Source organism: Falco peregrinus, chromosome 3, assembly GCF_023634155.1.
Source record: "Falco peregrinus isolate bFalPer1 chromosome 3, bFalPer1.pri, whole genome shotgun sequence".
Classification (NCBI taxonomy): Eukaryota; Metazoa; Chordata; class Aves; order Falconiformes; family Falconidae; genus Falco; species Falco peregrinus.
In genome coordinates this window covers 70,812,307-70,837,859 of record NC_073723.1, presented here as the reverse complement: position 1 = coordinate 70,837,859, position 25,553 = coordinate 70,812,307, and the positions used below count along the sequence as shown (strand labels likewise).

Below are 25,553 nucleotides of genomic sequence, written 5' to 3'. Positions count from 1 at the left end.
TAAACAGGCAGTAGATGAGCAAGGGTCTACTAGTGTTACAAACATCCCAGCACACAAGCTGCGACAGTCTTCCTAAATCCAAAGGAAGAACTGGACAGGGTCCAGTACCCATCTCCCACAGTCTTTTTTGTTAATGTAGTCCACGTTTCGTGAAAGATTAAATCCTGCTGGGAGCCACTTTGGCACGGAGCTGCTGCTGGCACATGTCCTAGCTGGAAAGGACTGGGACAGTGACCAGGTTACGTTTCAAGGGCCACAACTACCCTCTGCCAATGGGAGGATTAGAGCGCAACAGAAGAAGAGCATGGGGTTACATTCAGCTTCGGTGCAAGCAGGCATAGCTCAGCTGCCATTTTTAGGGCAAGACCCAGCTAAGCAGCACGGATGGCTCTGGCAGATTGATTTTTATTGCAAAATATCTTTCATTTGCATAACAGAATCTTTCCTTCCAAACACACCTTAAAAAAAAAAAAAAAGAGAAAAAAAGGCAGAAAAAGGGTTTGACCTCACTGTTCTCTTTTCCACCACAGAACATGTGTACCATAGAAGCAGAGCTAGAAAACCTATTGGGGGAGTTTTCCATCAAGATGAAAGGTAATTGCCTTTTCACCTTTCCCTTCTTTCTCCCAACAGCAGCAGTCACTGTGCATGTTAGCAAGGGTATCAAGACATGCTGGGGTGACATGCATTTATGGTAGGTGTAGCTTTCCCTCACCACAGGCATTGCTGAGCCTTCAAACCCCCAACTTACATTCCTGCCCACTGGAAAGGATCACAGAATCAGGAACATCAAAGCTTACTGAGAGACTGTCTGAGATGATGCTTCTTGTTTTCAAGGCTAATTACCTCTCTCAAACACTCCTCCCAACAGCCAGAGCAATTCAGTTTTGAAGGCTGCTGTACCTTTTGCCTCTATTTCCATAATTTTTTAAGAAGATGACTGGGAAATTATGTGAATGCCCATGGAGCTGAAGTTCAAAACACTTTCCTAATTTGACATCAGCTTTTTCTAAGTCCTTTACTTTTACTGATTCTGACTACTATTTTTGAAGAAATGTAAAAAAGCAAAGAGCTGGGGGTAGTTTACCATTTAAACACCTAGATAGCTCAGTGATGGCATTCATCTTTACATTGTATTCCTTGTCTTTATGACAGGGGATTTTATGGGTTTGAATACAATGGAATCAGTTTTACCTGAAACCTCAGTGAATCACCAGGTATTGCTAATGCTGTTATCCCTTTAAGACTCAATGTCTTAAAGAAGAGATTGTGGGGGCATATCTTTTTTGGATCTTCAATCACTGGCATGACAATAGTTCTATAAAACAAATTCAGCATCTAAATATTCATGCACTCTCAATTATTCACTTGAAATCTTGCTATTTAAAAAATCCACAGTATTGCTTGTAGAGTTTTTAGAGCTCATAAATATCATACAAGGTTTTGATCCTGCCTGCCTTGTCACAGTTGTGAGTTAATTGTGTCCTGTGGTTGCACTGCATAAGTCATGATCTAGCTTAGATTAAGTTAAAATAGCTACTCCATGCTCCCATATTAGAGAAAACAAGCGCAGCAGCTGTTAGAGTTCTCCTAGCTCCATCCCACAGCACCAAACCTCAGGTTTTAAAGCCTGCACTCTTCAGTACTAGAAAGGCAATCAAAGATGCATAGATGTAAAGTTACAAGATGGACACATGGAGACTGAGCCAGGTATTTCTACACAAAAAAAACCACAGCAGAACCGCAGCGTGGATGTGCTGAAGGAAACCCGAGGTCACACAGTATGGAAAGGGAATTGCACCAGGCTAGGTCCCTCAGAGCGTTTCCTTAATGTAAATGCAGTGCAATGCACAGTTCCTGACAGTAGGACATGTTTGCAGAAGGTGTCATGGCATCACAAATGGCTGGGCTGAAAAGTTCTGCCCCCCTCTCTCTTATATGCCCAAATCCTCTAACAAAGCTCAAGGGTTCTCGAGAAGGCAGGTGCTGTGCTCACGCACAGGAGTGGAGCAGAAACCACAAACTGCTACTTCTGAACATAGTTCTCATAACATAATGAAGCCCAAATTAGAACAAAGAGAAATGCCATATGATTAAGTATTCTCTATTTATGTCTTCTAAGATTTCTATCTATACAGTTTTCCCTAGGAATAGGAAGCCAATAGGACAATCCAGCCATTGCTGTTGCTACAGCCCGCAACAGCTCTAGCACAAAAGCCTGCAGATCATGCAGCAAGCTCCCCCAAGTTATGCTGCAGCATATTCAGCTAACTTTAGGATCTGCTTTAAAATCAAAGCATTCCTCCCCATAAAGCTTATCTGTTCCTAGCCATTCCAGTGAAAGTTATTTTTATTTTGTGCCCTCTGTCATTTACACTGAAAGCAAGCCAACCTACACAGCGCTGTCAGGAAGCAGTGGGCCCACACTGTGTTTTTATGACTGATATTTGAAAAAAAAAAAAAAAAAAAAAAGCAGCTAACCATTTTCCAAAATAAAGATAATAAACTTGCCAGCAGGCTTGGATTACTGCTCAGGATTAATCGGCTGTTGGAATTAAACAGGAAAAGCCAGAGTGGAAATTTAGAAGTTCCTGTATGGAATCTGCATGTCCTGTTATGATGTATAGAGAAGCACCCCCATACCTGTTGGAAACGCCAGGACGGCAGGAGATGAAGTGCCCAGCCATTTCACAGGGGGAGAGCGGCGCGATGGTCTTAGGCACGAGGGGCTCTGCAACATGGAGCCCAGCACCAGCAGCCACAGTCCAAGTGTCCAGCATCCTGCACACAAGCGGAGCTGTACATGCTGCACGCACTTTAGGTGGCACTGTCACCTTACCACAGCCATGTAATGACCCTTTCCTCTACTTACACTGCCACCCCAGGAGCAATCTTCTGTCCCATCTGCATTACAAGCCCAGTGCTTTTACAAGGATGTGACATTTGAAATGGTACAAGAGAGCCGTTGGCTTCTGCCATGCCTTTAGCCCCCAAGAGCCATTCAGGTACCAAAAAGTTGTTTCCTATGGCAGTACTTATCCCCTGTAATCAAGTCAGTGCTCAGTCTCCTCTTCATCAGGCTGGAAAGACTTGACCAGCATGGCTGGGCCAGTCAGGGCTCACAGACCTCGACATCAGGCAACATCCACGTGGCATTTTAAGCTGTGTTTCCCCATGCTCCCACCCCATCCACTGAGCAAAGAAAGGGCCTTTTATTTCCCTCTGATACTCTCAATGATGTGTCCCAGCAGAGATCAAATTCACTTATAAAAGCCTGGGGAGAGAGAAGCAGCAGTGGAGTGCTAGTAAGCTTAAATTATTTATAAACAGTAAATAAATTAGAAAGGAATTGGTAATATGAGCTCTGTGCAGGGGTCTCTCTGTTCTGTAAAACGGTAAGATGAGTGAAGAAAACTCTTTTCTGGTCAAAGAAGTGGTAGAGGAGGATCAGCAGATCACAGGGGTGGGCCATGACTGTGTGCAAGGATCTAGCTGCTCCTACAGGCCGGCTAACAGGACTGATTCAGCCTGGTAAACAAAGCCAGCCCTGGGGTTCATCATACTTGCCTTGATTTTAACACGCCTATATATGTCCAGTCATGGTATTTTAGGATAAAATTTTAGGATAAAAGACCCCTGCAAATTCATTTTCATTCCTTTCTTTGCCACAGGCTTTGTATGTGTCTTCAGGATGGTTGCTTTGGGCTTGGCTACACTGGGGGTTTTAGGCTTACCCAGGCAAAGCTGGGTACCATTCTATACCAAGCAAGTGCAATAGCTACCTACTGAGCAGCTCCGTGAGAGAGGAGAGGTTCCCTCTGTGGGAAAAACAGCCCGTGGAATCCTGTAGAAGGGCAGGTCACAGGGCCAGGTGAGGGATGGTGACTTCCCCGAGATTTCAGCATGGTCCCTTAGGGAAATTTAATTTCATATTCACAGTGCCAATATAGAAATACCATCCTCGTGTCCTACATTTAAAAAAAAAAAAAAATCATCAAGCACACATATACAGGTGCTTTGCTGCACTGCTCCCTCGTCTGGGGAAAGGTGGGATAAACCTCGTATTACAGATGTCAAAAAATGGTTTGACTATTGGAAGATACTCAGCTGGTATGGGAATGATAATGTTATGGAAACACCAAGCAGAAGGAGCCCCTCTCACTTGCTGTGTCTCTATTAAGGTGTACTAAAAAGGAATCTTTGCTAAAACGTATAGCTCGGTCTGATTAGTGTATAAGCAGCCAGCACTACATGGTAATCAGCAGCTTGCCGACACCTCGGGTTAGTAAGGGTGTTAAACTGAGCTTCCAAAGCCAGATGATATCAGAAAACTGTTTCTTCTTTTTCTATAATTATTATAGAAAAGGAAACTTTCAGCTCTTGTAGGCAAAAAAGCTGGAAAGTGCAATTCTTTCATATGCAAGAAACCACGAACTAATGAATTTTATACAAAAGGAAAGTAAGACTGCGGGGGTGGGGAGACAGTCTTGGTTTGGAGAGTGCAGAGGTGGCAGTAAGGGGGGTTTAAAAACACACCCCAGTGGGGTGGGCTGCTGGGGTGGGGGGCTGCCACCCTCCCCTGTGCAGGCATGGCAGCGGTGGCCCCGCGGCACCCCACTGCACCCCAGGCACCCAGACCCTCCCCACAGCCCCTCTGTGTCTTTCCTTCTCAGGTCTGGCTGGCTTCGCTCGGCTCTGCCCAGGAGATCAATACGAGGTACGTCTGCGTTGGTTTATGGTTTGCTTAACAGCAAAAGAATCAAAAGGAAGGCAAGTTTCTTCTGCTTTTTACATCACGATGAATAAAACCTTTTCACGTTGGCACCCCAAGAAACAGCTATTATTCTTCCTGTATATGACCTGAAAAACTCTGTAGTTCTCTTTATGTCTGCCTTTGTAGGGCATCTGTCAGAAGATCGGAAAATTATATTCAGAGCACTGAATGATGGCTATTTGAAGAACTACAAGTTGTTATTAGTTTGGGTTTTTTAACTTATAAAAATCTTGTTTGTGACAAACATTTCTGATTCCCCAAGAAAAAAGCATATGCCCCATCCCATGCACACAGAGCAAACTGAACGCATCCTTGCGAGCATCCTCGACTGGATGCTTAGGCTTTATTTCATCATAAAGCAGAGTAACAGAAAGACACAAAACAATCATTTCTTGAGACCCAGATATTACCCTCTGTGAGGCTATGTCAGGATCTCCAGTCACTGCGGTGTTCCAGTGGAGAACATCAAGAGCAGGTTAATTAGGGATGGATTAAAATAAAAGCATCCAACTCTATCCAGAACAGAGCTAACCCTGCAAGAAATTTGCAGCAGCTCAATAATGGATCCCCCCAACCTGTACTCCCCAGTTGTCTTCATCATAGATTCAGTTGTTCCCACTCTTGTTCCCTGTGACAAATCTCTCCTGCCACTCGTGCCTGCAAACGGCGTGTGCTTCCTCAGTGGGGCTGGTTAGCTGGTGCAGGTCTGTCCCAGCCAGCCCCACAGCCCAAAAGGGGCTTTGCTGCTCTTAACGTGTCAACTTGTGTCACCACACTGTGGGTCTCATTCATTTCCATCATCTGCCAGCCAAAGCCTTGCAGCTGGACAGGCCTCTGATGGGGGGGGATGGCCAAAAGCTCACCTACCCTCTCCGCAGCCTGGAAAGGCAGTGGATCTAGCAAGCTGTAGATGTTAGGAAAGGCCATGGTGGCTTTCATCCTGCCCACCTAAATCTACACGCACACCCCCTGCTGCTTTCCCTGCAGATAGTTAACACTCCTGCAGCTTCTTTGTTAAGAGTCATCTAGTTATGTGAAAGTCAAAGCTGGGATGAGGGATACATTGCCAAAAGGAGTGATTAGCAGAGCTGAGAGGCAGAACTCCTGCAGGACAGACCTTTTCCTTCTGGCTCGATGGGAAGCAGAAGGGCAGCACTTACACCACAAACTCTTCCAACTTTTTTCAGACCCTTTCCCCAATTCTGTTTCTGATGCTTGTGCATCGTGAGAGCAGATTTCTCAAGAAAATAAGAGGATTTTTTCTTTTTCAGATTTTCATGCGTTACGGTCGCCAGCGATGGAAACTGAAAGGCAAAATAGAAGTGAATGGCAAGCAGAGCTGGGATGGAGAAGAAATGGTTTTCCTCCCTCTCATTGTTGGACTGATCTCCATTAAGGTACACATGATAACTCCTTTGCCTGCAAGCAAGGCAGGAGTCAAGAGGCTGCCTCCTCATGCACCAGCAGCAAAAACGCAGAAGCAGATCATTAAACTCTTTGAAAACGAGCCATCATTAGTATTTCCAACACACCTGCTAGAGTGAAGTGCTATAGCGTTGTCCAATCTAGATGCTACAAGACAAAACAGTTTGGGAGTCCTGTGGGAGAGGTTGTCCTAACTCCCGGGGGGGGTGTCATAGCCACGCTAACAGGGCTCTTGCCTCCCGTCACTCTCCGGCCACTCAGATTACTTGCAGCAAAACAAGGGAACACTGAAAACCTGTTTGCTAACAGCATTCAGGAAACCAACAACAATGAAAAACCCCAAACCAAAATATCCCACTACTAATGAGTTTGTTAATACTGCTCAGAAAAGAGAGCAGCATCTGTTGATCCAGAGAAATATATAAGTCTGCCACTGAACACACACAGGGCCAGCTGGGCATAAGCTGGAACAGTCCTGAGGTCCGGTCCCACCACCCTGTGCAGAAGAGCAGCACTACAGGGCTGTAAGATTTCTGCTCACGGTGAGGTGGGGACCTGTAGAAAAAACATTTTTGGCAGCTTCCTACAGCACAGCAGTTCCCAAAATTTCTTAATGCCTGCAGCCTCTGTTGCCCTCTGGCTCTATGCCACATCACCCGGGAAAGAACAACCATTGCAACTCCTAGCAGTCAGCAGTGACTTTTCCTCCCAAACCAGAGTCTTTCCACAACTGCTTCATCCCCTCATTGCTCCAGGCCTCCCCACAAACCTTCTCTCCTGGCTGAAAGTCCATGTGCTTTCCTTCCAAAAAACCTCCAACCTAGAGATACCCATTGCCTGACCCCTGTCTGGAAATTGCTGCTAATAATTATTCCAGGTGCCCCTGGTTGGGCAGCTTAAACAGAGGAGTGTCTTGAAAGTCTCACAGGAAATGTCCCAGTTAGCCACTGCAAAAACTTTATGGGGGAAAAAAAAAAAAAAGCAGGTGATTACAAAGTCACCAACAAAATAATCCCAAATGTGTGAGACGGTAAGCTTTCATAGAAAGTCAAGCTGTGACACAAGGTGAGACACTCTCCCCAGTCTAACAACACAGGTTTAAGGTGGAAGGTTAGGAGAGAACCCTTTCTCATAGTACGTGAGAGCTACAAACAAGAGTCCCAGTACTATTAAGGTTAATGTGTATATTTTCACCCTTTTTGGCCTCTTTCCAAAGACTTTCACATAAAAGGTTCAAGAACTAACTTTCAAGCAAATAGCTGAAGGTTTGTTTGTACAGGAGCTGCATATGTAACGGTCCCCCTGAATTTTCAGGCAGGTATATCTGTAAGTATGAATAGTGCTCTACTCTTACTATAGAAACACAGATGGAGGCAGTTCCTCACCAGTAGATCTGTGGAAGTCCTCATCAAAGGCCATCATAGATGCAAATAATTACATGGCTTCAGAGTTACAGGAGATGAACACATAGAAGAGAGCTCCCTTGGGAATTACTGAATAGGCAAGCTTCATCAGAAGATTCCCTGTCGTGAAAATTGGCAATTGGTGAGAGAGTATGAGATGGAAGAACATTCAATATGCTCTTCTTGTTCTCACTTTTCCCTTGGGCTCTGCTTATGGTCACTGCAAAAGACCAAATACAAGACTGGATAGCCCCTCAGTCTGAGCCAGTGTGGTTGTTCTCTTCTGACACCCATAAAAACGTAAAGAAAACATACAACTATAATCATATGCAACTATGCATTTATTAAAAAAAAAAAACAAACCACAACCAAAACCAACCCCCCGATTTTTCCCCTAAGTAACGCAACAAACCTAGTCATGTTCTAGAAGCCTTTCAGCAAGGGTAAGAAAGGTAAGAAAATCAAACCCCTTGCCTTGTAATGAAGGATTACAATGCCTTTTGTGGTCCTGGATATCCTGTTCTTGTCTCTTACAGGTCACAGAAGTCAAAGGACTTGCTACTCACATCCTTGTGGGAAGTGTTACCTGTGAGACAAAAGACTTGTTTGCAGCTCGGCCTCAGGTGGTTGCAGTAGACATTAACGACCTCGGCACAATAAAGCTGAATCTTGAAATTACCTGGTAGTAAGTAGAGGTGGTTGATTTGTTGATCACTGGGTCAAGCAGCTGTAAAAATTCAACCAAAGAGAAAAGGTCTCTCCATGTGGTCTGTTCTCTCTATTTTGCTCTCTGCTGAGGCAGACGGGAAGGAATTGTGGCCCAAGTTTGGGAGATGAGAAGTAGCTCATGGTCAGTCATAGGTTCCCTGTGTTCCCTCTGGCAAATGGGGTTGTGCCTAGTTTCAGCTGTTAAATCGGGTTTGGTAAGTACTGGCGTTAGGAGACACATGAAACAGATAGTGATGAGTGATCATAGAATTGTCTAAAGTATATGCTTCTTCCCCAGGCTCAAAAAAAGGGACATAACTGAGTGCTCATATATTCATTAAATGTTTTTAATATTAAAGTTCAGTGGCGTTGCCCTGGATTTAGGTTAGCATAGCCAAGTGCAGAAGTTGGCCCATCTTTAAAAGCTGGCCCCTAAAGAGGGCTTCCTACACCATGAGGGTGGTGGGAGATCTCCAAGCTTGTCCATCTGCATTGGTCAGCCTACGTAAGCTGATGGAGTTAGGATTCAAACCCAGTTCTCACTGCATTTTAATGAAATAGGTAAACGTCATTTCTGAATAAGCATTGATGCATTTAACTTTTACAGTCATGTGTGCTTTTTCTTGTAATGCAATAAACATGAAGCCAGCAGTAACAGCTACTGGTTTCCTTTATAATGCAACAGCTCTATTAATAGCAGAGCACCTTTCTCATTAGTATGTGTGACACTTGGCAACTCAAATCCGAGAATACCTTTCATGTGAGAAGAATAACATCAGACTAGGCTACGTAAATGATTTCTGAGAGTGGAACACTTTTATCAGAACTGAAAGCCACACTTATGAGCCTGCTGTCTAATTAACTACATTTTCTTTTAAACACTTCTGTTGAAAAACTTGCTACCTCTAGGTTTTGATGTGCTAATAAACCACCTTTTCAAAAATCCTTTCCATGGACCTAAAATTCCTTCTTGCTCAGCCTAACAACTTTTTTTTTCCCTCTGCTTGTGTGTCCGTAGTCCCTTTGATGTTGAAGACTTGACCCCATCCACAGGAAATGTGAGCAAGGCATCTGCTCTCCAGAGGAGAATGTCCATGTACAGCCAAGGCACTCCCGAAACACCAACCTTCAAGGACCACTCATTCTTTGTAAGTTCTGTTCAGCTTCATGTTTATGCAATGAGAAGCCCTAGAGCAGTTCAAACACTGCAAACACTTCATTGCTTTACATGTCTAAGCTTTTTTCCCCTGGTTCCAGCAGGTTACCCTTACACATACTTATAAAGCAAGTGCCTTTCTATCTGTTAATCCTAAAAGACGGTGACCATGATCCTGGCATCTTTGAAACTATGTGGCCAATTATTGCATACCTATTCTCCTTGCCTGAATGCTATGACACTTGAATAATCTTTATCAAATGTGCCTTCATTTTGTAAAAGTAGTTAAACAACCATTATAGCACTAGTATTTTTAACGTATCCCATGACAAAATTTGCCCCTGTACTGAAGATATTCACAGGGTGCTCCTACATTTTGCATGAATCGAATTCTGAATGCTTAATCAGGACTGTGTATATACAAACTGAGTAGGCCATCTGCACAGATATGAATTTTACGAGTGCTGCACCCCATGCCTGTAATTTAGTACTCTGGTACAAAGCATTCATTTAACTTGCCCTTCCTCATACCCTCTTTGCTTTAACTGTTGAAGAAATGGCTGCATCCACTGCAAGACAGGCCAAAGTTGACAATCTTAGATGCTCTGCAAGACACTTTCTTTGACAAGCTTCGTCGCAGTCGCTCTTTTAGTGACCTGCCATCGCTCAGGCTAAGCCCAAAAGCAGGGCTAGAGCTATATGTGAGTCCTGGTTTTCGTTTGGTGAAGGATTTTTTCAGTCCCCATGTGGCACCTCCATTCCCACGCATGCTTAATGTGTTGCTCTCCGTTACAACTCACTCATTTTGCTGACTGATTAGAGGGAAGAACATGACTGTGAGCCCATGCTGCTCATATTAAATCAAAATTCCTCTTGGTTTCTACAGGGATAATGACCAGAAGCCAACTATCTGTGGGCAGAGAGCAGGGCAGGAATACAAGCCAACAGTATTCTTAAAAATTGCCTGCTGCACTGATTGATGTTTTACATTTGCCGAGTGACGTGACTCTAGGTGCTAAAAGCACACCCATGTTGAGGGAAAGAAGAAATGAACCTTTTGAGTATAATTATGTTTAGGGAAACAAGTTGCTGATAGTGCTGGGGAAAAAAAGATGCAAGTTTGGACACTTTAACCTTATGCACCTTACTAACATGTGAACACCTAGAGTTCTTTCCAGCAAATCGTCAGCAAAATGGTAGTTGCCTTTCATCTGTGCCATGCATTTCCATGAACTGGACACATAAAAAAGCAAGATTTGTAGGTCAGATAGGCAGGTTGTGAGTCCTATAGTGATCTTTCCCATAGGTCAGTCAAAGAGATGAACATATGTATATGCTATGACTTTTTTTGGGGTCTGTGTACACTATTTTTGCTCCCTAAACGATCAACATCCTGGTCAATGCACCACCACACAATTCTTCTGGTTCATTTTGGCAGAAACTCATGTTGAACAGGACTTCTATGTAACCCATGTTCAACGGGATATCCCTGCCACGTGCAGCGCACACTTTCGACAGAAAAGAAATAGCATAGTAATATCACCGTTAAAGTGCCATGACACTAGAGAAACTTGTGGAGCAGACTATTAAATTTTAGGGATTGCTACTTTAGAAGTCAGACAATAAATACAACAGAAATCTATAACGGGTAGGAAAATGCAGACAAGGTGGCTTAAGTACAACACCATTAAAAAGAGACATGCCACAGGAACTAGAGCGGTGCACTGGGAATGCTGTCTGAGGGAATCGGGTAGGATGAGCAGAATTCAGGTCTCTGTTCTGGGACTCGCTTCCTAGAGCTCTCTGCTTACCAGAGACATGCCGAGCCCAAGTTTTCCAGCGGTTTTCCTGCTGAAATCAGGAGCTGTGCCAGATGAAAGCAGGAGTTGGATTTGAAATATTTTTCCCATCTCTCAAGTCTTGAATGCTTCTTTAATCTTTTTCCTTGCATCTTTCTTTCCCGGGCACATACTGTATTTCTTTCCTCTTTCCACTGCTGCATGAAAAACATTTTCTCTCTTTCTCTGTAATTTTTTCAGTCGAATTTGCCAGATGAAGTCTTTGAAAATGGAACAGTGATCACTGAGAAACGGCCTCTTTCTTTTACCTTTGGCGACCTGCCTTACGAAGACCGTGTGCCCCCTGCCAACTCAGCAGAGTCATCTTCTGCTCACATCAGCTCCAGCCCTGACATCACTGCCACCCCCACCCAGCACCGAGCCCTCAAGTCCTCCAAGAGCTCAAGCCTGGACTGTAGCAGCAGCGACTCCCGCAGAGACTCTGTCACCGAGCCGAAGGACCTGCCATCCCAGGGAGAGGGAACAGCGGTTGAGAACAAGACCACCCCAAGGGCAGCTCCTGAAGTTTGCCAAAAATCCTCTGATGCTGGGAGTGATCATGTCTTTATAGAAACAAGTGTCCCAGTGTCTCTCCTGCAGGACACGGATGAAGGTTCAGAGCTCAAGCCTGTGGAGCTGGATACCTATGAGGGCAACATCACGAAGCAGCTGGTAAAAAGGCTTACATCAGCAGAGGCACCCATGACCCCAGAGAGGCTGCCATGTGAGGGATCAATTAGTGGGGAATCAGAAGGATATAAATCTTACCTCGATGGAAGCATTGAAGAAGCCTTGCAAGGGCTTCTCTTAGCTCTTGAGCCACATAAAGAGCAGTATAAAGAGTTTCAGGACCTGGACCAAGAAGTGATGCATCTAGATGACGTCCTAAAAGTGAGTATGTTTTCAGAAAATACTACCCTAAAGGAAATCTAGGCAGGCAGAATCTCCTCCCCTGCCTCACAAACACCAATGTAGGGTTTTTGGAGACAAGTAAAATTCCTCAGTAGCAGTAGATCTGCTCCTGTTTGGAGCATCCTTTCACAGTGTTGCATTTTTAAGCTTACAAAGCTTACCACAGCCTTGTGTCCTCAAACAATGGGTCTTTTAATCTGCTCAACACCTGGGGGAAAGAGAAAAAGGTGCAATGGCAGAGCCACAATTCAATTATACCCTTCTCTAAAGAAACCACTTGTGAACCTGTTGCTTGTGCCATACTGGAGATCAGATTATAGCCAGCTTTCTGCCTTTGAAATCTATGGGTCACATCCTCAGTGGGTGTGCTTTAGCAGCTAAGCTGTGGAGCTGTGCAAAACTACAGCAGCTGAGGATCAGGCCTTGTAGCCATAGAAGCTGAATTTTCTAAGTCGCCAAAGCACAAGGCTCACTGAAAGTTGCCATCCCCTCATCGCCTAGGCTTCTTCCAAGCCCTTTCCTTTTTCCCCCGTGCAGTTTTAAAATGAGAGACATTCTGCCATCACACGAGGATAGACAGAAAGTATTGACAGTTAGAAAGAAGAAAGGGGTTTTGCATGTGTGTTGTTAGTATGTTTACTGCTGATCACTGTGACTCATATCACCCCCATGAATAATAAGTCATGATGCATTACTGTGCAGAGTATTGTATACTCTTACTTGAGTATATACTTGAAATAATCATTTCAAATGCTTCATATTCATATGCAAGTTGGTCTGCTAGTCATTTAAGCCTCATCATTCAAAAACATGGCTAAGGAGGAAGGAGGGAAGCATTTATCCTTCAGCATTATCTTTTTATGAAGAAACTTTGTTAACATCCTTGTTTCCATTGGCGTTTGCAGCTGCATGGTACTTTCCCAAGTTAAGCACCTTTTTGGCAGCCTGCAGCCCCTGTTTCTTGCATGATTTCCCAAGGAGGTTCAAGCAGGCAAAGCTACCGTTACTATTATTTTTTGACTTCGTGGCTGCTCTGCAGCTTGTACAAAGTGGTCAGCTATCCAAACAGCAGAGCAACAATGGAGACTGTTTATTTATACTCTTTTTATCAGAAGTTACAATGGGACAGACATGGGATGTGGGGGAGGACAGACAGACAGAGGCAGACAGGATTTCTGCATGCTTGAGATGGACGCCTCTTCCAGATCTGCTTATGTCTGTGTGTCGCCTGTCGATCAGCTTGCAGACTGACACTTAGCATCACCAGCAGCCGTGCTGGGCTCCCCGTGCAAAAAGGACTAGCTGGAATCCATCTGTGGCTGAAGAAATCTCTCTTGGCCACCAGAGAGAAGGAGAAGCCCATGAGTTGCTGTTTGCTTTTGCCTGAAGAGACAGCACTACCAGCCCTGAAGGAAATGGAAGCAAAACCCATCGTTTACCCATCCCACTACAGAGGATGTGGGATACAGCACCCACCTGCGTCACAGAGATGTTGGGAAGTGTGTCTGATCAGCTAGTGACTCTACGGTCAGTTTAAGGAGTCAAGCATCGTGAGTGCTAACATATGAGCATTATAGCATTAAAATCGTGTGCAAAAGAATTGGAAACAGAACTCCAGGCCCCCTCAGCTCTCGAGATGGTGCTGAATCTGAACTCAGAGGCCAATGCATTTCTTTCTACAAGCTGAGATAAAGTCCTGGCTCCTGCCTGGGACTGGAAGATGTGGCTTGTGCAGCACCAGTGGCTCCTCCTCGCTCTTTCTGATCAAATAATCATGTAGCGTTTAAGGTGCTGAAGTCATGGCACAAACCAATGGAGGTGATCCATCAAGTTACATCTGATCCTGCAAGGTGACCCTGGAGGAAGCTCTGTGGGCATGTCTGGATGAATCACCACATGGGATCAGGGCCTTTGATACTTCCTACAGCAACAGCAAGGTTTCCATCACATTTCCTCCCAGTAGTGAGATGGGATGGCTTCCCCCCTCTCTAGCACTGTTAATTTCTGAATTACAATACTGCTTTTCTCTGTCACCTAGGAATCTGATGCCTGATTGGCTTTTCCTTGGTAAGCCATGTGGCTTCAAAGGCCACAAAAGTCCTCTCATCACATGAATACATCTGAAAATATGGGATCAAATTAATTCCTGGCTAAGGTCCATTCAAGTTACATCTGGAATAAATCCAATAGTGCCATTGGATATGTATAAATTGGCTTCTGTAGCTAGAACAGCAATTATGGAACGTGCCTTCGCCTTTCAACTTCCAGAGCCTTAACTGCTGTCTTTCCTTTTGGAGGATGCCAAAAGCTGCGTCACTTGGATTCAAGATGTACTTCTCATGTCTATAAAACACATCAAATTTGGCCAGTGAGGGTTTTTCTTTGGGGAAGAGAGGGGGATAGGATGGGAAGGGGAGGAGGAGTGGAAGGGATTTTCCCGTTCTCAGGCTTTGATTTTATATGCTGTGAATATGAAGGTTTGAAATGAAACACCCAATAAAATGATGTTTTAAAAATAAAATGAAGAATTTGAACACTTGAAGCTTTATCCTTTTTTTTCTTTTCTTTCAGTAGTAGCTAATTTCTGGGGTTTTCATTGGTTCGTTCTGCCTTTGCAGTGCAAGCCAGCAGTAAGCCGAAGCAGGTCCTCCAGTTTAAGTCTAACAGTTGAAAGTGCTTTAGAAAGCTTTGATTTCCTGAACACCTCTGACTTTGATGATGAGGATGGTGGTTGTGTGGAGGTTTGTAATGGTGGAGGAGTTGCAGACTCAGTATTTTCAGATACTGAGATTGAGAAGAATAGGTAAGTTTGTAGCAGCTGCCAGCTGTGCTTATGCCAAACTGATACCCCAGCTCTTTGTCGCTAACAGGGGATCCCGGTGCACACATTATTCAAGGAAGACTGACTAATCCTTGATGAGTTTATAGGGTCAGAGAGTTCCCTGTGGCTGCTGCATACAAAATCTTTTAACTTCCAGGATCATTTTTTTCCCTGATCAAATATATGCAATCTGTCCTCCAAAGGAGAAGGGTAAATTAAATTGAGCTGACATCAATACTGGCAGAGCCTCTTCCTTGACATAGGTTTGGACCTGGCTTTCCTTGGATGTAATTACTAATTCCTCTGTGGTTTTTCCCCCCTCCCTTTGTCTTTTCTCTCTAGCCGAATGAGTCTTTGCAGTGGATTAAGCTTGTCAGTAACAATAACACAGGGCCAGATTTAAGCAGCATGGTGTAGGTTTCCTTTGGAATGTAAGAGTGATGACTGGTATTCTGTTCATGGCCCTGCGTGTTACCTGCCCTTCTTTCATCACTTCTGCTCTTTCTGAGAAAAAAAAAAAAAAAAGAGAAAGAAAAAAAAAAAAAAGAGAAAAAAAAAAGCTGTGGTGTTTGTGCTGTGGTCTGCCATTGTTGTGTGACTTTAAGATGCTGTGTTTCAATCATTAGATCCTAAAAGCACCTTTGGGTACTCGGAGCTGACACGATGCCCAGCAGGAACCTAAGCAGCACTAGAGCTGGCAAAAAAGAACAGAACATGGTTGCCTTGCACCCCACGCTTTACAGCCAGGCAGCTATACTTCTTGCAGCTTATCATGGCCTGTGTAAGATAATTTTGAGTGCAAACAAGTAACCACCATGCCGTTCCCATCATCTCACTGCATATCCTCTTCCCAGAATAACACTTGGTGGGAAGAAAAACTTGAAAAATTGTGTTGCTTGCTAAACTGGCACTCTGAGCTCGGTTCAGTCTGTGTTATTTTAAGGATCTGGCTTTAACCAGGCACTTTAGCATAAATTTGAGTTAAGCAGCAAAAATTTAAGTTAGTTATAAGCTAACTTACAAAGCAACTAAAATCTTTTAAGTTAAAGTAGAAGTTAATATTTGTATTTCTGCCCTCTGGCTTATCCCTAGACGGTGTTGATTCCTGCTTCCATTTTTAGATGTGTGTGTGACTCAGTGTAAAGATTGCAAGTGTTGAAACTTCCGAACTTGCAGCCAAATGTGCTTGTTTTCTGGGGACTGACCTCGGGCTTTGCATTTAAACACAAGGAGAACCATTTGTACAGGACAACATTGGAAATAATGGTTTAAAACACAGCAAGAATAGCTTTATGCTTTTACGGAAACAATTGGCAAAGCAAGCTGTACACATCGTGCCTAAAACAGCATATGAAAACATCATGTCTCTTACTCCAGCAGTGGTTTTCCTTTCCTTCTGCAATGAGGATTAAATTTGGCAGCAGGAGGATGTGGAAAGCACAGAGCTGTTCTTAGCAGCTCGGTGCTTGGGGTGGCACAAATTGTAATGGTGCTTAATCCGGAGCGACTGGGGAGATGAGTCACCAAGACAGGAGAAAACTGTCACCACCGAGTGACAGTAACTCCAGGTTAAAAAAGCTTGCTGTTGAGAACATTGCATCGCTCAAGGCAAACCAGCCAGGGGACAGAGAGCTGCCCCCTCGGTGGGCACAGCCTTCCCGTGCCCAGCCAGGGCAGCGCTGCTCCGTTGCGATATGATGTGTTCATTGCGAGGTTTCTGGCTGCTTTCAGCTCTTCTGCCATGCTCGTTGCTCGTCGCCCTGAGTGAGAGTGTGTTGTGTGTCTGCTGTGGCAGCTGCCAGCCCTGCACTGACCTCCCTCATCCCTCCTCCCCAGCTACAGGACAGAGCACCCAGAAGCCAGAGGCCACCTGAGCGAAGCTCTCACTGAGGACACAGGCGTGGGCACCAGCGTGGCCGGCAGCCCTCTGCCCCTGACCACAGGGAATGACAGCCTCGATATAACCATAGTTAAGCACTTGCAGTATTGCACACAGCTCATTCAGGTACTAGGGCCAGCTCATTTGGGGCATGTATTTTAATATTTTTCCTGCAAGCACTAGTGTACCTGCACTGTGGGGTACAAGTGGGCTGGTAAGGTCAGCACTACTCCTGGGACTGCCACTATGCTGGGGTAGGAAGGTGACCTCTTTCACCCTCAACCAGGAAAGCTTCCATCATTTGTCTTGGCCCATCTCAGAGCAGACCTGACATGGAAACTATGGGGCACTTTGCAGGTGCTGCCCAGCAGGACCAACGAGCAGCACGGCAGTGACAGGGGCAGCCCCTGCTCTGCGTTACACATGTCCACTGGCTTTGCCGGGAGGTCCCTGGTTAAGGCAGCCCATGTCTTCAGAGCTAAAACAGAAGCCCGTGGCCTCACTGTTTCACCAAGCCCCAGACAACGCTGTGATGCTCAAGACCAGAAATGAATTTCTGCACATGAGGTGGAGAGATCGTCTGCAACAGACACAGCAAAGGCAGCACATGGCAGCCCCCCGGGACATCTAAGCTGTCTGTTCCTGCTCACAACTAACTAGTAAAACCTTTTAGAGGTTTTTTTTTCAGAGCCCAAGCACAGCAAATGTGATTTTAAACCTCCAGCAAGCTGCTCCAACAAGCAAGGGCATCAGGGTTTTCCTGACGAATCAAAATATACCGCAGCTTACTCTTTACAATTACTTGACTCTTCCATCTTAGATATAATTAGCTTTATTTTCCCAGAGGCCCACTGAAGCAATACAGAGTAATCCTGATTCCAGCACACTTAGCACTAAGCTGGACACCCTGCTGACTCACAAGTATGAGAAAAGGGGAGGGTTTTGGTTTAAGTACAAGAGCACACGGTAAATATGCAGTTGGAGGATGCGAGCTCACACTATGTCCACACACGGAATAGATTTTCTATGAACAATATTACATGGACTGCTGAAAAAAATACAGATGTCAGCAGCTGGGAGTATTAGCAAATATTAGGGAATATTAGCAAAAGCACCAAATTAATAAAGGCACCCAAGCAGCTGATCAGAGCTGAAATGTAGTGGAGAAGGAGAGACCTGTGGTCTGCCTCCAGGCAGGTATATCCTGAAAGTCCACAGCCCATGTTATGTGACTAATATTCTTTTCTGGCTTTAAGGCTTATGATGATGGATTCCTTTAGCTTTGCAGAGTGTGTAAATCAGAAATTATTTATGCAAATGGCCAGTTGGATACTCAAGTGTCTGGATCTGGATGTAGATGTTAAAGATTTAGCAACGATGCATATCAACCAGGACCATAACATATCTCAGAGACAAGAAACTTTTGAAGTTAAGGAGATCCCATGGTATTAGGCAATGAATTTGCCATAGCACTTCAGGTACCAGGTGCTTTGGAGCTTTTTGTTTACTTCTGAGGGTTTTTTTTGTTCAATGACTCTCTTCCCATTTGTCTTCACCAGCAAATTGTATTCTCCAGTAAAACACCATTCGTGACAAGAGACCTCCTGGATAAGCTGTCCAGGCAGATCCTCGTGATGGAGAACATTGTGGAGATCAGCACTGAGAACTTGGGAAACATCACCTCCCTTACTGATGGTAAGAGACAAGTTAGGGTGGTTTTCTTCTGGAAAGGGTTTGTTTGGGCATGCGTGCCTGCAGAGATAATCACTGTGCAGAGCTCACCACCGCTGCAGGAGGTGCGACTCTGTTACGGGCAGGTGTAACAGTCACCACAGCAGCTCAGGGGGCTCACTCTGTCTTCAGTGCTGGTATCCAGAAACAAGCAGGTGAGAAGAGAAAGGACTTCTTATCCCGCTTGATGTGTAGAAGGTGGACAGAGGTCATTGCTGTGTTGAGGTGGGGATGCTGCCACCTCTGAAGAACCGAATTCTTCCTCCGCCTCTCCTTCCTGAGGAAAGGCAGGATCTGCCTTATACTATCAGAGGCATAATACAACTCCTCAAACACTTTTATCTGTTTTATTTTTAGCCATCTCTATAGAGAATTATTTAGTTATTTTTCTAGTTGTATCATCTATTTTAATACCTTGGAAGAGTTTGACAAACATGTAGGTGGTCACCCTCGTGAGCACTCTGGCAGGACAGGTAAATACAACATGGTGTATTTACTTTGTTTATCAGAAAACTGAGGCAAAATTGAGTGACTCACCCAAGGCCACACAGCAGTGCTAGGACAGGGACCAGTCTTATGCAGATCATTTGCAGTATTCTCATATTATTTTATGATATTTAAAAGGATGAGGCATCAGTGCCCAGAACTGGATCAGGAGCAAATTTTCTCACATCCTACCACAGGAAACAGAAAAAACATGTTACAAACTTGGGGTAAGCACATGATCATGCTCTGTGAAGGTAATGGCACAGGGCGACCCACCAAACAGCTAATGTCCATCAGTGGGCTGGACTGAGATTTCCTCCATTTACCATCTTTTCTCTTCTGGAAGTTGATGCTTCCAGCACGGTTTTGTTTCATCGTTCCTTCTGTCTTCTCCAGCAATTCCAGAGTTCCACAAAAAGCTGTCGCTGCTGGCTTTCTGGATGAAGTGTACTGGCCCTTCAGGAGTGTATCACACGTCTGCAGACAAGATGATGAAGCAGTTGGATATCAATTTTGCCACCACTGTGAATGAGGAGTGTCCAGGGCTTGCAGAAACAGGTACCAACTGCTGCTAAAAAATTGTGTCAGTCATCAAAATGGAGAAAGGTTGTGTACTGGGCTTTACTCAATCTTCATTGCTTTGTTTTCCAACCCCTTGGAGGTCTGTTTGGCCACAGCTCCAAGATCTCATTTGAAAACTAATGCTACAACTCTTGAAACAGATTTGGCCCAATAATCACATTAGAATAGGAGAAAAAGGTGAGGTGAGAAGAAAAGAAAATACTGTTTTAAGGTTTATGAGCTAACTGGAAAGTAAGTCTATTCCCAAATACAGGTTTCTAAGTGATTCAGTGAAGTAGGAATCCTCACACTTAGTTTTATGCGTCTGTATATTGTCCATGCCCCAGGACAGTGCACGGGGATGAAATTCATATACATTCGAGCGAGTCTATGTGAACATAGGTTCCCGTTTGGAGTGGGATGTACCACACTTCAAACTCCAGGTATACAGACTAGCTCTCCCTGGGACAGAACAGGGACGCAGGGTGACTCGGTCAGGCGTGGGCACCTGCACTGCAGATGCCTACCCAAGGCAGTGTTCTCCTTCCTGCTCCCTGCCTCAGCTCTCACAGACAGTGCCTCAGACCAGCCTTCCAGTGCCACACGCTCACGCAGGAACATAAGACCAAGCACAGCGAAATCCTGTCTCTGTGCGCATCTTCCCTGCTTCAGTGGCATCACAGAGATGCAACTGGCAGTGCATGTGGATATGTGTTTAGTGATTCATTTGGGTAGAAAGGGTGCTGTATTGATCAGATAGGAAGCTGCACTAGCCGTCCGTAAACTGGCAGAGGTTCATCCTTACAAAGATATCTTCTGGTGATGAAAGCTAGACAGGGAGAAAGTCTGTCGAGCTTCTAACCTAACCGCAGGTGAGGTTAGAACCTTTGGGAAGTATCTGGCTTTGAAGTGCGCTGTGGTATTTTGCCAGCAGCTTTTGCTCTCACTAATGCATCCCTTTGTCTGTGGCTGCCTGCAGTCTTCAGGATCCTGGTGTCTCAGATCTTGGACCGGACGGAGCCTGTCCTCTACTCCAGCATGTCCTCCGAGATCATTACCGTCTTTCAGTATTACAACTATTTTGCCAGCCACAGTGTTAATGACCTTGGAAGCTATTTGCTGCAGCTCGCAAAAGAAGGTAGGGTATATTAATTCTGATGGCTAACAGGGGAGTACATCAGTGTCCTTCTGAGCTCAGCACAAAACAGTCCAGGTCTTTCACCATCCTGTATGGAGAGACCTTCTGAATTTTACAATTCAGGCTGATTTTACAAAAGAAGGTGGTGAAGGAGACAAAGAAGTACCTTGGATACTAAGTCTGAATGCGCCTGAACATATCAAGGGAAAAGAGCTGATGCAGATAAACCCTCAGTCATTTCTATTTCCATGTTCAAATGTGAAAAATCTCTGTTGAAAGAGTTACTTTTTAGGAGATGGCTGATGGTGGTGGGCTGGGCCCAAGGTCTGGGAAGTTTTCTGTGTGGTAGCTTGGATGACGTTCTGGTCTTTCACCATCCTGTACGGAGAGACCTTCTGAAGTGCTGAGCAAGTCTCAGTAGCCAAGGGATCACAGCACCTCAGTGTCTGGCAGGCTCTGCCACCGAGAACTAAAGAGAGAAGCAAATGCTCCGCAGAACATGCTAGACTGCAATCCCTGGCAAGCCAAGTTTTCGTCTCTATTTGACACTCAGTCTGAAGAACCTTGCCTAGTTTTCATTTTTATTTGGGCATACTGTGGAGCTTTTGCTCTGAAACCTGGAAAGAAAAAGGCTTTTCAGACCACCTCTGAAACATATGAGCCCCAGCTCTTGGTGGCAGACGTCTGTCAGACTGGGAAACATTCTCACAAAGATGCTCTGGAAGTCAATACACTGACAAGGATATTGGGTTTCACTTGTTATGGGGAGGATTTACATCTTCCAGCAGAAAGCGAAGATTTGACAAGCAGGCCCTTAGCTCTGGGTAGGCGTAAGTGTTGCAGTGTCCACCTAGCCCATCTACTCATCTCCTCCTTTGGAAGAACATCTGAGAAATTGGCCCAGCTTAAAGCCCAGAGAATTCCCTGTGCAGGCACACTGCAATGTTGCAATTGCTGAGATGGGGACTTTTTTATGCCCTTTGTGCGTATAGTATAAATCGAGGATTGCTAGTGGGGAAGGGAGCAATTTGAAATATTGAGAGGATAAACGAAGTAACCAGGACCTTTCTCTCACACTTCTAGCCTCTGTAGTTCAGGTGCTGCAGTCAGTGAAAGATGGAAAACTGCAGCAAAATGTGGCCAAAATAAACTCCAATAACCTTCCGCCACAGCAAGAAGTTTTGAGAGCTTTGGCTTTGCTTCTCAATGAAAATAAAAACGAAGTCAGTGAGACTGTGGCATCACTTCTGACAGCTACCACAGAGAACAGGCACTTCAGGGAGAAGGTAAGCGGCAGAAAATCACCCATCGCTTAAGAGACCTGTATTGTCATGACTTTTTTCTGCCTGTGTCTCGAAGATCTACGTGTATACTCCAAGCTTGATTGAAACTGATCCAGAGGGACTCCCTGTCTAATTTTTCTGCAAATATACAGGTCTGTTTCTGTCATTTTGCCCGTCTGCTTCTACCTGTCATTACACTAAAGAGGTACTAACCAAAACTCTGCAAATACTCCCTGAGTGCTGTGCTCTCCAGCTATCTTCCACACTTCAGCATTTCTGCTGGCCTGTCTCAGACTTGGCTTCGGTCCAAGGCTTCAAGTCAGCAGTCCCCAGCATCACTGACAGGCACAGACGTACCTCTGAGATCTTTATTTTTTTCCCAAAGGAGGCTGGGATCTAGGGGACCTCCCACCACTTCTGGAGGGGATGGACTGCCTTGGGCAAACACAGCTCAACTGTGAGATCTAAGATTTTAGTCTGTCACAGATACCAAAGGCAACGAGCAGAGCCAGCTTAAAAACAGAAATGAAAGAGAAGGGAGAGGCGGAGTAAGAAGAAATTAGGGGTCGGCTCCTACCCTTTCATGGCAGACTTTTCCCTACTATCCCTCTCAGGAGAGAGCAAAAGAAAAGGCAGTTGGAAGAGCAAGAGAAGCGGAAGGAAGGCAGAGGGAGGAGAAAAAGGAGCTCACTCTTTGCTGCTCTTCCCTGTCAAACCAGTCTCCTCTTTGTTTGCCCTTCTACCTCATCTTCCATGCTTGCAGCCTCTTGGTATCTCATACCATCCTTCTCGATCCCCAGCTTCATGGAGGCAGCATCTCAGGGAAAATATAACCTCCTGGAAGAGGCGTGGGTAGCTGACACCTGGCTCGCTGCCTGCAGGAAGGGCCACGGGGTGCTGTGTACAAGGGCGTTATGCAGCCGTGTGCTGCAGACGAGTTCATTGCACAGCCAAGTGCCTCTGAGATTTGCCGCTTGCACTGGTTTTGTTTGCTCAACAGCAGCTACTAATTTCTAGGGCCAAGCAGTATACTGGTCTAGCACCTCACGCTAACCTTGTAATAGTTACCTGCAGTCCCCCTGGGGTCCACCCCAGCCTGCTCATTACTATCTGTTACTCCCTAATGTAGCTACTACATTAGAGAGACCACCTCAAGGGTCAGCTCTGCAGCTATTCAGACTCCAAGGCCCATTTATAGCTCTTTGGCGATTTATGCGGAAAGGCCCTCAAGGGTGCCAGATTGCACCTCACCACAAGCTGGCCCGAGACTACTAAGATATAATGAGTAGCCAGGTCTGGATCTGCTGCCGGGAATTATCCCACCGTGTTACCTGCAGCAGGGCTCTGCCTCTCCACTCCACACGCTCACTGTCAGGGAGGTGGGCTGCAATCCCTCTCCCTTTAGTAGGGTAGCAGTGCTTCCACGCTCCACCCTTCTGCTCCACACAGGCACAGACATTTTCACCATTATTCTATCTGTTTTCAGGCCTTGATTTATTACTGTGAAGCACTAACCCAGCCCAACCTCCAGCTGCAGAAAGCAGCTTGCTTGGCTTTACGATACCTCAAGGTAAGAGGAACTCACTGTTGCACTTTGCTTTAAAGAAAGGACATCTGATAGGTACAAACAAGAAAGTAGAAATCGCAATAGCAGCATCAGTAGTGTTTTTGTTTTGCATCGCTGCACTGCATCCTTTTACAGATACCATGTTGTCTGGGAACAGTTTAGAAGCTTCATTGCAAAAACAAGTGAGCTCTGCAATGACGACAAAGTTTATCTTTTGCATATCACCTTTTCCTCCCTCTCATACTGACTTTAGGAGACTTCCTTCCACATCTCAGAAAAAAAAATGTTCATCCATAGAGTACTGACTGAGAGGGGGAAAAAAAATCCTTTCCCCAGATAAAATTAGCTGTAATGCATGTGGCCTGCAGAAGTAGAAGAGAAAGAGGAAGGCAGGTCACAGCTCGTTTTGTGATAAATAGCTGTTGCATCTGGGCACTACAGCTTCAGCTAGCATCTCGTACTGTTGCTGCATTCCGTTCCATGACAGGAAGGAAAAATGCACTTTTGTTTTGGCTGTATAAAGCCATGGGAAGCAGCAGCCACCCCAGCCTGACTGACATGGGACACTGGGGCACAAAATGTGTTCTGTGAGACAGACCCACCGCAGATGGACTGTTTGTCCCTCAAAATTGTCCCCTAGAGAAGACAGCTCTAATATGTGACTTTGTTCCAGCCTGATACTTACAATACATAATTCAATATTGTTTAAATATGAAAAAACTTTTCCCTTAAATGGGATGCTAGCAGGCATCCCTGAGAGGAAACAGTGAGGGGCATTACAGCTCTGCTGCATGTGGGGCACGGTGGGGTTTTTCATCTCTCAGGAAAAGGCCAACTGGGAACCAGCTGTGGGAACTGGAGCCAGAGACATTCAACTTGAGCACTGTGGCTCCAACATATCTTGAATAGTGACAAAGGAGATTGCTGGGGAAAAAAACTACTGAGGGGACATATCATCATTTGGGATCTTCACATAAAAGCTGAAGCCTTTCTGGAAGATACTATTTGAGAGATGGGAATGCTACAATGGATAGGTGACTGTGGATGAGCTAACCCAATGGCAGTCTTACCCACATCATGTCAGCTGCACAAGGTCCTACTGTACATCTCTGAGGGGTTTTGCAGATCGCAACGAAGCTCTGTTGCTGTGGTCCCGTCACTCACAAGCATTTGAGCTGTAGTCATCAGCATGCACCCGATGCAGACTTGCCCTGAGTCACGCACGAGCAACCGCATTGAAGACCAGACGGTGAGGTGTAATGGCTCTGGCAGCTAAGCCCTCATTCAGAGCATCGCAGACCAGACCTGTGCCCCGCGCATAGACAGGGCTCATCCAAATACTGACCGTTGCTCAGTGCCTCTCCCAGGTGTCATGCCAGGGCAATGCCTGCCCTTCCTTTCACTCATCTCTCTTCTTGTCATGTTAAATAGCCTGCCAGAGACACTATGACAGCTGCATTCCCCAAAGGCCTGACATTTCTGTAGCAGAGATCAGGATTCTTCCCTGCTTTCTTCCCAAAATAGCAGAAGCAAGGCAAAAATGTGGAAATGCTGGCGAGCGCAGGTGTCAGTGAGGAGCCTGCAGTAAAGTAACAGGGCTGGCCAGCCAACGTGCCCCTGGCAGGCACAGCTATGGGTGGGAACAGCTTCCTCAGACCTACCAGCTTTGACACACTCAGTATGAAATCCATTCCCTTGAAGCCTGTCTCTTGTTCATCTCCCCGCCGTACCGACCCTGGCACTCCTATGGCCTCGTTCCGTGGCTCATCAATCACCCAGCCTACAGTCAGAAGCAGCAGTCTGACCAGAAGGTCAGACAGATCTATGCATGTAGCACATAGGGTAGGAAATTTAGAAAGGATCCACACTGA

At 45.3% G+C, this 25,553-nt stretch overlaps 1 protein-coding gene across 7 annotated transcripts in view; it reads left to right on the top strand.

Moving 5' to 3' along the window:
* The window catches only part of RIPOR2 (RHO family interacting cell polarization regulator 2), a 70,276-nt gene that overhangs the window by 41,377 nt on the left and 3,346 nt on the right, over positions 1-25,553 (top strand). For 2 of the 7 annotated variants that reach the window (XM_055800879.1, XM_005240312.4), the window contains 13 exons: positions 531-594; positions 4,674-4,717; positions 6,046-6,171; positions 8,139-8,287; positions 9,329-9,458; positions 11,506-12,195; positions 14,835-15,019; positions 16,874-17,042; positions 18,476-18,611; positions 19,530-19,691; positions 20,674-20,832; positions 21,916-22,118; positions 23,602-23,685. In XM_055800879.1, the coding sequence (XP_055656854.1) occupies positions 531-594; positions 4,674-4,717; positions 6,046-6,171; positions 8,139-8,287; positions 9,329-9,458; positions 11,506-12,195; positions 14,835-15,019; positions 16,874-17,042; positions 18,476-18,611; positions 19,530-19,691; positions 20,674-20,832; positions 21,916-22,118; positions 23,602-23,685 (2,301 nt within the window). The other 5 variants (XM_055800884.1, XM_055800880.1, XM_055800881.1 and 2 more) reach the window with 5 other exon arrangements.